The 12,332-nt window shown below is 46.5% G+C and overlaps 2 protein-coding genes across 2 annotated transcripts; both read right to left on the bottom strand.

The window, feature by feature from the left end:
• Positions 1-2,527: 2,527 nt before the first annotated feature.
• Positions 2,528-5,564, bottom strand: her13 (hairy-related 13). Its single transcript, XM_030438522.1, has 4 exons — positions 5,141-5,564; positions 4,844-4,930; positions 4,657-4,738; positions 2,528-3,926 (listed from the first exon to the last, which is right to left on the bottom strand). Exons 1-4 carry the CDS (start codon positions 5,225-5,227, stop codon positions 3,463-3,465), a joined length of 720 nt encoding a protein of 239 aa, XP_030294382.1. The 5' UTR covers positions 5,228-5,564; the 3' UTR covers positions 2,528-3,462.
• Positions 5,565-8,747: 3,183 nt separating this feature from the next.
• On the bottom strand, positions 8,748-10,372 carry her8.2 (hairy-related 8.2). Its single transcript, XM_030441619.1, has 4 exons — positions 10,200-10,372; positions 9,990-10,085; positions 9,818-9,896; positions 8,748-9,482 (listed from the first exon to the last, which is right to left on the bottom strand). Exons 1-4 carry the CDS (start codon positions 10,260-10,262, stop codon positions 9,130-9,132), a joined length of 591 nt encoding a protein of 196 aa, XP_030297479.1. The 5' UTR covers positions 10,263-10,372; the 3' UTR covers positions 8,748-9,129.
• Between the last annotated feature and the right edge of the window lie 1,960 nt (positions 10,373-12,332).

Raw genomic sequence — 12,332 nt, 5'->3', positions numbered from 1 at the left:
AAGATGCATTTCAGTCAGTGCTCTTGATTGATTGTCTTTAAAGCTGGGGAACTAATTGGAGACAGACTGTAAAAAATGATTATTTACTCAGAACTGATGAAAACTCCTCACCAGAGTCACCAAATACTACAGAACTGTTTTCACAGGCCTAGTTCTTTTAACAGTGGTGAACTGTGCCACAGTTGTAAAACTATGTTTAATAATTTCTGGACTTTCGCTAAATTGTATGCATTTTCTTGCAAAGAAAATGAACAAATTCATCTATAATTTTAGATCTGTGTCCCTCCAGAGTTCTGTGTGTCTTGCACACAGAAGCTGCTGCTGCTGCCCAATAGGAAGTGAATGTTCCCTCACAGTCAAAGACAGTTGAGAATAGGACAAGGATGGCTGGGTTCCCCTGGGGATCTGTTTCAGCACCATATGCCTCCCTCCGCCGTTGGATCTCTCTCACACCAACTGTTGCGCTGCACTGACCTTTAACCTCAGAATTCATATGCACGGTCACAAACCCACAGCTGATGCATGAGTGCCTCCCTCCCATCAGATGTTTCCCCCCCTTTTCCCCGCTAAAACTGAATCGGTTAATGCGGTCGGCCTGTCGTCTGTCGCTTTCAGTGAGCAGATTGCGGTGACATGCAGGGGTTTGATGGCGGGAAGTATTCCCACAGTCATGAACTCTATTATTTTGTATAGTGTCTTCAAAGTTTCTTTGATATCATGAATTTCTAGCAGCGAGATTGCTGTAAATGCTTTGTTTTTGACAGCGTGTTTAGATTTATTGAGTTAGACTTCGCTTTTATTCAAGGTCTCAGTTCAGTGATGTGTCAGTTTGACAGGACAGAACAGGGTGTGACCTGTGTATACCTAAACACACACATCATATGGTTTTAAACTACACAGCAGTTCAAAATTTTAATGGCAGGTATGTTCGGGGACTAAGTATATGTTTCTGTAGATTGTTCACTGTAATTTGATTGACTTTGTTTGAAACAGGGTTCGACTGAAATCTGCAAAAGACCAAATACTATAAATCTATCACAAAGCGAATCAATGTATTGTCATCCAGAATGTGAACCTATTCCTTAAGCATTCTACCGATGTATACAATGGGTGTACAGGCCTTGTTAAAGATTAAACTCGACAATGAAAGCAAAGTTGAAGAATGTATTTATTGCATTATCTATGAAGGTATTCTGGAAGAAATCACGGGCGCAAAAACAGGAACGACCTTTGGGTTGCCAGGTTTTTCTCTCCTTTCTTCTTTGCAATGAGCCGCTTTCCTCCTTACACTAACAGTGCACTGTACACTGAACCACAGATAATTGCATTTAAGTGAACGATCTGAATCGGCTTTATCCAGCAGAGGTCTTTTATGTTCCACCACCTCCAACAAGGCAACAAGCAATCCCATATACCTTGCATGAGCCAGTGTGTGAGTGTGTGTGTGTGTGTGTGTGTGTGTGTGTGTGTGTGTCCGTCCCTTTGAAGAATCTGAGCCTGCTTGTACCCTTTGTAGCTGCGACCATTTGACGCTCCTCTGTCAAATGGTCGCAGCTTTGATCACCCTGTCCCCTCCGCTCCCATTTCAATGTGTTTCCTCCGACCTTCACACCCCAGGCGCCCCCCCAATCCACCGCCGCTTCCACCCAGGGATGCTCATTATTACCCCAAGACTCCAGCATCACCTGACAACAGGCAGCGAGCAGCATGAACCTGCCGTTGAAATTTACCCAATATTAGACCTAGACTGTGGATGCTTCAGAGTTTGTGAGAAACGAAACAAAAGTGAGTATTTCCAGTTATTCTCCAGACTCGGGGGGGGCTGTGTTGCTGGTGTCTGATGGCTGGTCCAGACAGTCCAGGCAGGATCTCACAGTCCTTTGTGAAAGAGCTCATTGCAAGTGAGGTGAGAGTGAAGACACCTGGAGAGGTGCGACTCTGAGGAGGGACGGGAAATAGGAAGAAGAGGGCTTATTTTAAGGCTGTGATCTTAATTTGTCAAAGGCCACATGAGCACAAGTAATTTTTCAAAGTGAAAGACTGAAAGTCAATAAGACAATAAATGTGCATAATAGTTTATATAGTTATCATATAACTGGTATATTATGATAGTTACAAGTGATCTGCAGCTTTTTTTTAATACCTTTTAAAACAAGTCCCCATCTACTCCAGTTGTTCTGGAGAAAGGTGCGACGCTGTTTCGCTGTGAAGCAACAGAGACGTTTGGCGGACTACGCAGCCTCACCCTGCTTTCTTTCAAGTGGGGACGAGTAGAAAATGACTGAATTTACACTTTTAGCTGAACTTAACCTTTAAGTGTGAGCTCATCGTGTAAAGTCACAGTAACTTCCTAAGGTATTGATGGTAAACAACAGGAATTCACGATACAGCCCAACGTAATTCCGTCCATTCCATCATTAGTCTTCCATTAGTTAGGATTTACCTAACTGTGTCATTTGTACCCTTTATTGAGTTTTCATCCGGTTTCTCGCTGTATGAAACACACTGAGTCGAGTCAGACAACAGCTCCTCAATTACATTATTTTATTTAACAAATTTGGACATTTTTCGTGGCATTTCTAAACATCATTACAGCATTCTGAAGGAGGCTACTGGCCATAAACTACGGGTCCTTTGAAATACATTAGAAATATTTATATTAATCGGAGGCATTGCCAAAACTTCTCGGTTTCTAAAAGAGCTTTTCTTCACGTCCACATCCTATATACACAGAGATACTGACACAAAAAAGTGTTGACTTCAACTGTTCCTCGTCTGTCCTTTGTTGGGCGATAAGTGAGTGTGGAGAGGGGAGGTTTCATCTTGCTCCAGGTGTCTAGAAAAGTCAAAACAGAGGACTGAAAGCCGGGGGGAGTCGCGAGTAAAAAGGAGAAGGAGAGGGGGGAGGACTTTCAGGAGGCCCCGAGCTGCAGGAGCCCTTCAGAGAAAGGGCCCCTTTAATGAGATGAAGGTAAACTCTACCATTCAGCACTCGGTGATGTTTCTGTGATATCCAAAGCGCTGCAGCAGTGTTTTCTCCCGGTGAAATGATATTCCATCAACCGGATCGTTCTACTTCTACTTCACTGGGTGACGTCCCTCCATTTCCCAGAATGCAATGGATGCGTGCAATCCGTTGCGGGTGAAAAGCAAAGCGACAGTCATGGTCCCTCCAGATGACACAAAGCGATCTGCAGCTCTCACAGCATTTTGGTCAGCTGAGTGGATGAACTGCTCTCTCTGCGTCTTCTCTGATTATTGACTGGAATCCAGAATAAATCCGTGCATGTGGCCCGTCACCTGCAGGGCTCAATGAGCCATGAAATGTAATGTAAGTGTTTTAAAGACTTCATGTGTCGTCGGTTGGAAGTCTCCTTTCCAGTTAGAGGCCCAGTTTAACAGCTTAAAAGACAAACTCTGCTTCAACATCTCCAAATGCACCCCACCCAAGCCCAACACGCCCTACCAGGGTCTCCACATAGACCGTGGGTAGGTCATGATGGGCATGCTCAGGGCCTCCCTGCTCTCCAGGCTCTCGGTGGAGCTCTGGTTGTGCTCGCTGTCGGTCTCGTCCAGGTCGGAGCACAGGTCCTCGCTGGACGTGGTGGAGGGTGCCGGGGAGAGGGCCGAGGAGCTGCTGGACAGACTCCTTCCTCCGGGCGAGGCCAGGTCGGCGCAGAGCGTCTCGCTGCTGCCGTGCCAAGTGCTGCCGTTGCTCCCGGAAGTGTCAGTGATTAGATCCATCAGCACGTCCTGGAGGTGGTCCTCGTTCAGGGGCATACACTCCAGCAGGTGGTTGAGGAGCTCCGCCGCCACCGTCGCATCTATCCCGGGACAGCTGGACACGAACATGTGGACCTCGTGCATGCACTGGATGTAGCCGGCGGCGAACCTCTCGCTGGCTTCTCTGTTGAGCGTGTCTGATTCTGTGGGAGGAGGGAGGGAGAGAGAGACAGAGAGAGAGAGACAGAGAGGGGGATGAAATGACTGTAGCAGGTGGGCAGCTCCAGGTCCCAGCCTGGTCGTTATCAGATGGGAGCTTTGTACTTGTCATGACTTTGAGGAGTGGTGTGAGACATTATGTCCCAACTTCCTATCAGAGGAGGGCGATCAGATAAAAAAACAAGAACCCTCATTCATCGGTCACATTTACCTACTAGTCCTGGAAAAGTCAAATGATCAGTCATCTACTTAACAAAAGCTCTAAAGGTTAGAGGAAATACAACCATAAGATTGTGTTGATTAAATATTGCTCCTCCTGTTAAACATCACATGACACCCTTGTGGGGGTCCTGGCCCACAGGTTAGGAAACCACAGCTCTAAATTCCAGGTCACCCATGGATTTTGTCCCCTCATCCAAAACTTATAAATAAATTCCACTTCTCCTCACAGTGTTCTCACTGACTGGATTTAGATCCGGGGTCATACTGTCAGAGAGGACATCAGCAGGGAGCTTGACTCCTAATGACGTCATCAATATCGGCGTTTTGTTAATGGATCAATCGCATTTAAAACTATATAACGTTTGTTTTGTTTTTTTTTTGTTTTTTTTTTTTCATCGCAGTCTCTGCTCAGTGTCCACACAAGACTTCATGGTTAAGGTCACCAGATACTTGTGTACGTGTGGGTGTTGGTAGAGACAGGGGCGTGCAGACCTTGGTTTCGGTTCTTCAGCACGTCCTCCACCTTCTTCACCGTCATCTCCAGCACCTCTGCGTTCTCCATCTTGGAATGAAACTGTGGAAAAACAAGCAGCAAGAGCCCCGTCAGAACCGAACTCGACCCCCCTCTCGCCGTGTGTCGCAGGGGGCCCAGGTGAGCCCGGGGCCGCACCGTACTCACGTCTGTGTCCGCCAGCAGAGTCCGCAGCTCCTGCAAACTCTCGTTGATGCGCGCTCGCCTCTTCTTCTCCACCAGAGGTTTCCTGGTCTGCGTGGAGCACACAGATGACACTTCACACACCGGCACAGACATCACGCCGTGCGTACAATAATCATACTGATTAATCTTCTTTTTTTTTTTGTTTTTTTGTTTTTAAATGTATTACAGACTGTCACCAGCGTGACAAGTGCGACACTGCCAATTGGTCCAGAAGGAGCCCCCCCCCCCCCTCATCCCACCATCAGCCCCTGGAGTTACCTTTCTATCCGCTTTCTGAATCCCATATTCGGACTCATCTTCCTCCATATCCAGTTCGGTGCTGCTGGGCCGAGCCGACGGGGCCATGTTTGTCTCTTCTGTGGCTTCTCCCGCTGCTGCTGCTGCTTCTTCCTCCCCAGTCGTCAGTGAGGGGGCAGCTGGCAAACGGAACCGGTTTCAGGAAGGGAGAGAGAGAGAGAAGAAGGGGGAAGAAAAAAAATCGACAAACTCGCAGGCGAGGCGAGGCGCCCTCTGTTTATTGTGCAATCCAAGTGAGACGTGCTGCTGGCGCTGAGTGGCTGTTGTTAGTATTTATAGGGGCTTATTAACATGTGAATAGGGGCTGAGCTGCTCTCGCTGGGGGACAACAGAGCGCACACGGCCGGAGCCAATGAGCGCCCACTCCCTTTGTCTCAGGTCAGCCCCGGTCTGCGCCCCGAGGAGCTGGATGGGCTTTAATCAGACAGTTTGTTGTGTTAGGGGACCGACCGCTCTCATTTTCAGCCACACCGTTGCTGCTGATCAAATGCGTGCGCAACATTCAGCTGCACGCAGCCTGTATAATGCAGAGGCAGAACAGCCCCCAGAGTAAATGACACTGATAAATGTCCTTAAAAAATCACATTGGAATCATTATTTTAAAGTGCTTAAATTGATAAGAATTGGCATCCTAATAATTTAAAGTGCAATGTGATATACTGCGATTTGTGTTGGTTCTTCCTCAACTTTACTGACCGCTCGCGTTCTCTCTCTCTTTTTTTTTTTTTTTTTTTTGCCCTACCCATTCATCCCTCTGCCGGCTGTCGTGTCCGAGCCTCAGCAGATTTACCCGGCTGTTTGGCGGATGTAACGCGATGCCTTCAGTTGGCAGCTGCTGCCGGCGGCCCCTCGGCCCAAACTGAATCAGCCGGGGGAATTAAGGGCCCTTCTCCAAAGAAAGCGACAGGTGTTGGCCTGCGCCTCGTTTGTTCTCCCCGTTGTTTGGTGACTTCTGGTGTGTGTCTGCCACTGAATTCTCACGTCGCCCGCTCTCGTCTGAGAGAGACTGAAGTGTCTGGCTGATTTGAAACCGTTCGTGCTGCGTGGCATCTTTATTGTAACGTGGTGCCCGCATGAACATGCGACTGATGAAGCAGACCTCATTTACGCAGAATTCAAAAGTGCTTGAGAATGACGGTGATTCTGGCGGTATCAGTGTCGGACTTTGTGCGTTTGGACGCGCCGGTTACGCACAATGTCCATTTGTTTATATCTAATAAGAGCGCTCAGCCCTGTGCCCTCGTTATTAGACGCGTTTAGAACGCGGTATTATCATGTTAATGAGCCCTGACAATAGAGCAGCCCTGTCTGCTTGTTAAAGGACCACGCAGGCATGTGTGCCACCTTCCAGGTAAACGCGGCCATGTGTTTTTCCGGTGCAGTTCTTTTACGCACGGTGTTTCCACAGATGCGCAGCGATTTCTGCAGACTAAAAGCAGCACTAAACTCTCGTGCCCTAAATGCAGTAAGAGTTTCAGACCTTTCAAGTGGAGGGGGTTTTGGCACCTCGCCACCCCCAGATCTCTGTTCCAGATCTTTAATGGTGTGGACTGTGGAGAGAGCAGCTGTCCCGGCTCGCTTTTGTTGGTGAGCTCCGCTGAGGGACCAGGCGTCCCCCCACCTCTCTCTCTCTCTCTCTCTCTCTCTCCCTCTCTTCAGACCCGCCGCCTGGCTCCATGTGGCGGCCAATCATAACGGCAATAATAGCGGGAGAATGGGCCATATGCACGTTTCTACTTTTCACAACCCGGTGATGAATTAGCCTACATCTTTATTAATGCGCAAATGTAGCAGAACACTCGCTTTTGCCATGGTTGGGCAACATCATGGCGTTTCTGTGCGCGCAAATGGAGAGGGCTGTGGAGCTGTGAAGTTCCAGATCCCTCTGTCAGACCTCACTGGACCCCTCATCTGATTATCCAGCTTACTTTTTAAGTTTAAAGTCAACCAAATGACAAGTAAACACCCATTATTGATTTAGTTCAACTTGATCTCTTCCTCTGTCAATCACAAACACACATGACTAATTACGATGTATGAGTAATTTATTGAAAATTAATGCTTCCACGAGGCATTGACATTGGAATTAAAGGCGTATTTTCCCCATAATAGGGGCATCACAATAGAACAGGTTTTGAGACACCAGTCTCAGGGACAGGAACTGGTTTCTGTCACCACCCCAAATACAACAGAGGTGAATGAAATGTCAGTTGTAGCATATCAGAAGTATCAGAAGACGAAACTCAAAGGCAGCATGTCTCTTCAGCAACAATGTCCTGAGTTATTAGTTTGTTCACACCTTCCACCAAAGAGTTAACCTGTATGGAATATGGAAATTGACACAGTAGGAAAAGGGCAGGTGTCACAGATAGGATGATTAATATGTCTGTTCTTTTCAAGTGTCCCAGTGAGCCACAACAATGGCGAATTCAGCCACTGTTAATTTCGTTATTTTCACCTGTGCTTTTACTGACACGTCCACTGTGAAACTGAAATCCCATCCACCTCCACTGTTTTGACTGGGCATTTAAAGACCTCGTCTCATAAAAGTGAAACTGTAAAAAGGCTACCACTACAGGTAAGTCAGTACATCAAATGTCGCCTTGTGATTTGGGCGAACTGACCCTTTAATTACAGTTGCAATTGTGACCACGAGGGGGCAATAAAATCCTCTAGTCCCCTCACATGTTATCAACATATAGTTGACATTAAAAGGGTCATCAAGAAAGTTTGAGACAACGGTAATAAGTACAACTGAAAATAAAATGAATGATGGCTGAATTCCATTTAGCTGCTCTAGTCTCTGGAGCACTGTTACATTGTGACACTTTAACGAGACACTTTAACAAAACAAGGTGAATGTTGTCACTGCTGTTAGTGGCCCCTGTGATTTTAAGTCAGGGTGTCTGCTGTGAAAAAGGCCTGCGGTCACTCTTCTTTTGCTCGGTTTGGTCTGGCCTGTAGTTGTCCTTGACAGCTAACTGTGTGACACAGGTTGTGTGGGCAGGTAGCGTGTTTACCTGAGTCCGTTTACTGCAAACACCTGCCTGCTGTCGGTGAAACTGTTCATGATTTGAATTTGCTTCCATTACAACAATGAGCTAAACAGAGGCTAAAAAAAGACTCAGTGAGCAGCAGATTTTGAGTCACATGTGCTGTGTCACTGCCGGTGACCCATTTAGTTACACAACTTGATTTAAAATGTAGATGTATTGATTAATGCAGCTTTGAAATGTTCTTTAATATCATTGGCTATAAAAAGGCTAGTCTCTAGGCTAATGTCTTTGTTGATTTTTTTTACAGGTATGGGACGGTTGATGCTGATTTCTACCTTTTGATGGTAAAAATCCAGGCCGAGTAATAACTGCTTTAAATGGCCTCAGTTGCTAATTATATTTCCATATCAATACTTGCGTGATTATCTAAGTAAACCAACTGATAGGTAAACAGTTTGGCTCTCCTGATGATGCTGTTATAGCCCGTAGAGGTCAGAGGTCAAAGCTAAAAAGAGCAGGCTAATCTTACATGGACAAGGTAGCTCACGAAGCTAAATAAAATCTCAAGAGTGTACAATACATTGTATTCAATTTATTATTATTCATATTTGGGTTAATAATACAGAAAAGTAGGAAGACATAAAAAAAACTATGTAATGCCAAGCAAGTGTCTAAGAAGCAAAGTCATGCCTTATAATATCAAATAAATAAAGCTGTTAATACAATAAATACACAAAAGATTAATAAGAGCCTTCTATAATGCAGGCTACAGGAAGTCGACTTCTGAAGGGAAGTACTGAGAAAAGGTCTGTATAGAATCATTACAGCACACCTACAATAATAATCACTGGAACAAAACTGCCCCACGTTTGTCTTCTGAGCAGCATATCTATAAGATACATAACACAGGATGGTCTAACAAAAATGGACAACCAAGATCATTAATCCACCAGTTCACCAGGGCCTCCACATGTCCAGCATCCCCAGGTGGGAGCTGTGGAGCCCTGCCCTCTGGCAGGTCGGCCCTTCTCTATGGAGCTGCCTCCCTGCCAGGGGGTCTCCTCTGAGGGGTGTGCCGGGGAGCCCCGTGCCCGGGCTGACCAGAGGAGGGACATCATGTCTGGGTGTGGGCTGAAGGGGGCGCTCATCGGTGGACCTGGGCAGGGACTTGAGGAGGTGGTTGAGCAGGCGGGAGCCCAGAGTTTTATCCATCCAATCGCAGGTGAGGAGCATGTTGTGGACCTCGTGCATGCACTGGATGTACCCTGTGCTGTACTTCTGCTGGGCCTCCAGGCCTAATGTGGGGTCTGCAGGAGGAAAGGGAGGAGGTGTGAGGTTACAGCGGCCTCTGGTGGCGACAGCACGACATGCACCCGGGACACAGCCCCGAGTGATGCTGTCTGCCATCAGGAAGCTGCTCAGTAAATCCCTCACAAGTGTGCGACACAATCACTTAACTATTAAACACAGTGAGAATAGAGTATCTGAGGTAAACAGTGTCTGACATCTTGACTGCTGGTGATCAGCTGTGCTGCCTGATGTCAGCAGGGTCCCACTTTAGTTTGTTCTGCCCAATTGTTGACCCAAAGAAGAACATGTAGTGCTACAGAGGGGGCATACACAGAGCCATCAAGGTCCTTACCGTTGAGTTTACTACTCTGGATGTTCTGCAGGTGTTTCACTGTCATCTCTAGGATATCGGCCTTTTCCAGTTTGGATTGCTGTTGAGAGATGAGCAGCCTTGAGGTTAACTTGATTCAGACTCCACTGTTTACTGATAGAGAGAGGGCGAGCCACGTGAGGGAAATACTCACGTCAAGTCTGAACGCTCCGATCACAGTTTCCTTGAGCTGATCCAAACAAGTGTTTATCCTCTCTCGTCGTTTCCTCTCAATGAGCGGCTTTCTCAGCTGTAAAAGGAAATAAAAAAAAAAAGAAATAAAAAAAAAAGGCAGCAAGGAGAGTGAGACACCATGCTGGAGCTCAGGGGACATCGATCTACTGTATATCCAAGTGTAAAATACCTTTCTCTCCTCCTTGGCACTGGGATGTTTCCCCACGTTGTGCGCCATGGATGAAGCAGTCATGTTTCCTCTCGGGTGTCCGTGCGCCTGTGCCTCCGAATCTCAGCGCGTCTCTAGGGCCCTCGGCGCGGCACGGCCCTCTTATTTATCGGAGCGCAATTAGCATGTGAATGCTCCAGCTCTTTGGCTGCCGGATTTTCCCACACACGGGGTCCCATCAGTCAAGACTGACAGGTCACTGGTTCCATTCAATAATCGAGGGACCCGGCCTAGAAAAAAAAAAAAAAAGACGAAGAAGAAAAAAAAAAAATACTGACAAGCGACAGATGTCCAGCCTGAAAACATGCGCTACACCCTCCAGCCCCCACCCAACACTCTTTCACACACACACACACACGCACGCACGCACACAACTCAGTAGTTTCCTCTTCTCCCAGGGCTGAACAAGAGTGTGCAGTTACCGTGCTTGACTCCGGGGAGCCCCTATTGTTCCCAGCAGCAACATTACACTACCTGCAAAAAAGGCCGAACCCATTCCCTCAGAGCTCACAGGAAGACACAACAGACTGACAAATCACCTGAGGGTGTGTCCGCCTCTGTACACTACAGGCTGTCCAGTGTGGAGCATGGCTCACTCTGAGATAAAATTCTTAAATCATTTCGGTCACCTATTAACTTTATTTGAATTCTGATTCTTAGGGTTTATAGCAGCTGACGCTGACTAAAATAGTGACAGATGAATTCTCTCTCACACACACAGACACAAACACACACAGACACACACACACACACACACCTCTTCTTTGAGGACTTGTTTTCCAAGAGCGACACTCTTGAGGGGTATTTAGCCAACTTTGATCATTCTCCCTGCCTTCAAGTGTCCGACATCTGCTGTTAACTGTTAGCGAGCAGATGTCAGCTTGACCAGTTGCCCCCCCACAACACCACACCACCCACCCACCCATCTTTGGGTCCCTTAAAGCGAAGGCCCCTGTTTTTTAGAGCCACGCGACTGCCAGGCGAATGCCGGGTCGTGGGAACTGGAGCCAAACAAAGGCCTCTATTCATTCAGACCAAATCAGCATGAAGAGCGTAATAACCTCCAGAGTGGGTGGACAGGAGGAGGAGGAGGAGGAGGAGGAGGAGGAGGAGAAAGAGAAGGCTCTGGCAGGTGACCAGGATGACTGAAGCCACAGCCAGGTGTGATGGATAGACAACATAGGCCACCGCAGTGATTTGTTATTCGTTTTAAATGTCAGAAACATGACAACAAGGCCTATGTTGAATGCACATCTCATTTTTGTTTTGTCATTTCCCTCAGGGACAGCATGAACCACTTCATTCACGGTGTCTAGCCAACAACTGCGGACAGGTATTTTGAGCCATTTTTAACCATCTAAGTAAAAATCGGACTAATTTCACAGCACCGTGTGGTTGCCTTGTCCACAATTCCATTTAAATATTATCTTTGTATCTCATTGCCATTTTGAGATATGACATCATAGGGAAGACGAGATACCCGAGGATACCTCTGGTACAACTGTTAAATCATCGTTTTCTCACAAAACCAGAAAAAATGTGTTCTCTCCGTGACTAAAAACACATGTCCACTCCAGTGGACGATGTGCAACAAAGGGTACATTCTGCTTCCTTTAGTTCTGTCTTATTTTCTATGTTTTATTAAAAATCATGATATAATCCATACTTTAATTATTTAATTAAACTGCAAAATTATACAGCATTCAGATTGTATCTAAATATAGACCCAACTAGCAGAATGTACCCTTTGGTGCATAACGCCCACTGGAGTGGACAGATGTTGGCCTATTTTCGGTCACAGAAAAATATGTACAAGAAAAACTACTATTATTAAAACCCGATTAACAGTATTTCTAAAACCTTTTCGTGAAAAATCATCATTTCACCTGTCCCGTTGTCTGGTTTTCTGAGTGCAGGTAGATTTTACAGTTAGTCCTGAGTCACTTTTTGCACTGTCGATGCACGGTGTCCATCCACCACAGTGGACATTCACGCCACTCCTTCACAACGACAAATGTTGGAAAAGGTTGTTGCCATGATTTTTCACATGTTTTAGAGTAAAAACAAACGGTATAATATTGTTTTTATGAAAAG

The sequence above is a fragment of the Sparus aurata genome, chromosome 2 (genome assembly GCF_900880675.1).
Source record: "Sparus aurata chromosome 2, fSpaAur1.1, whole genome shotgun sequence".
NCBI classification, from domain to species: domain Eukaryota; kingdom Metazoa; phylum Chordata; class Actinopteri; order Spariformes; family Sparidae; genus Sparus; species Sparus aurata.
Note: the sequence above shows the minus strand (reverse complement) of the source record. Positions and strands in the feature narration are given on the sequence as shown.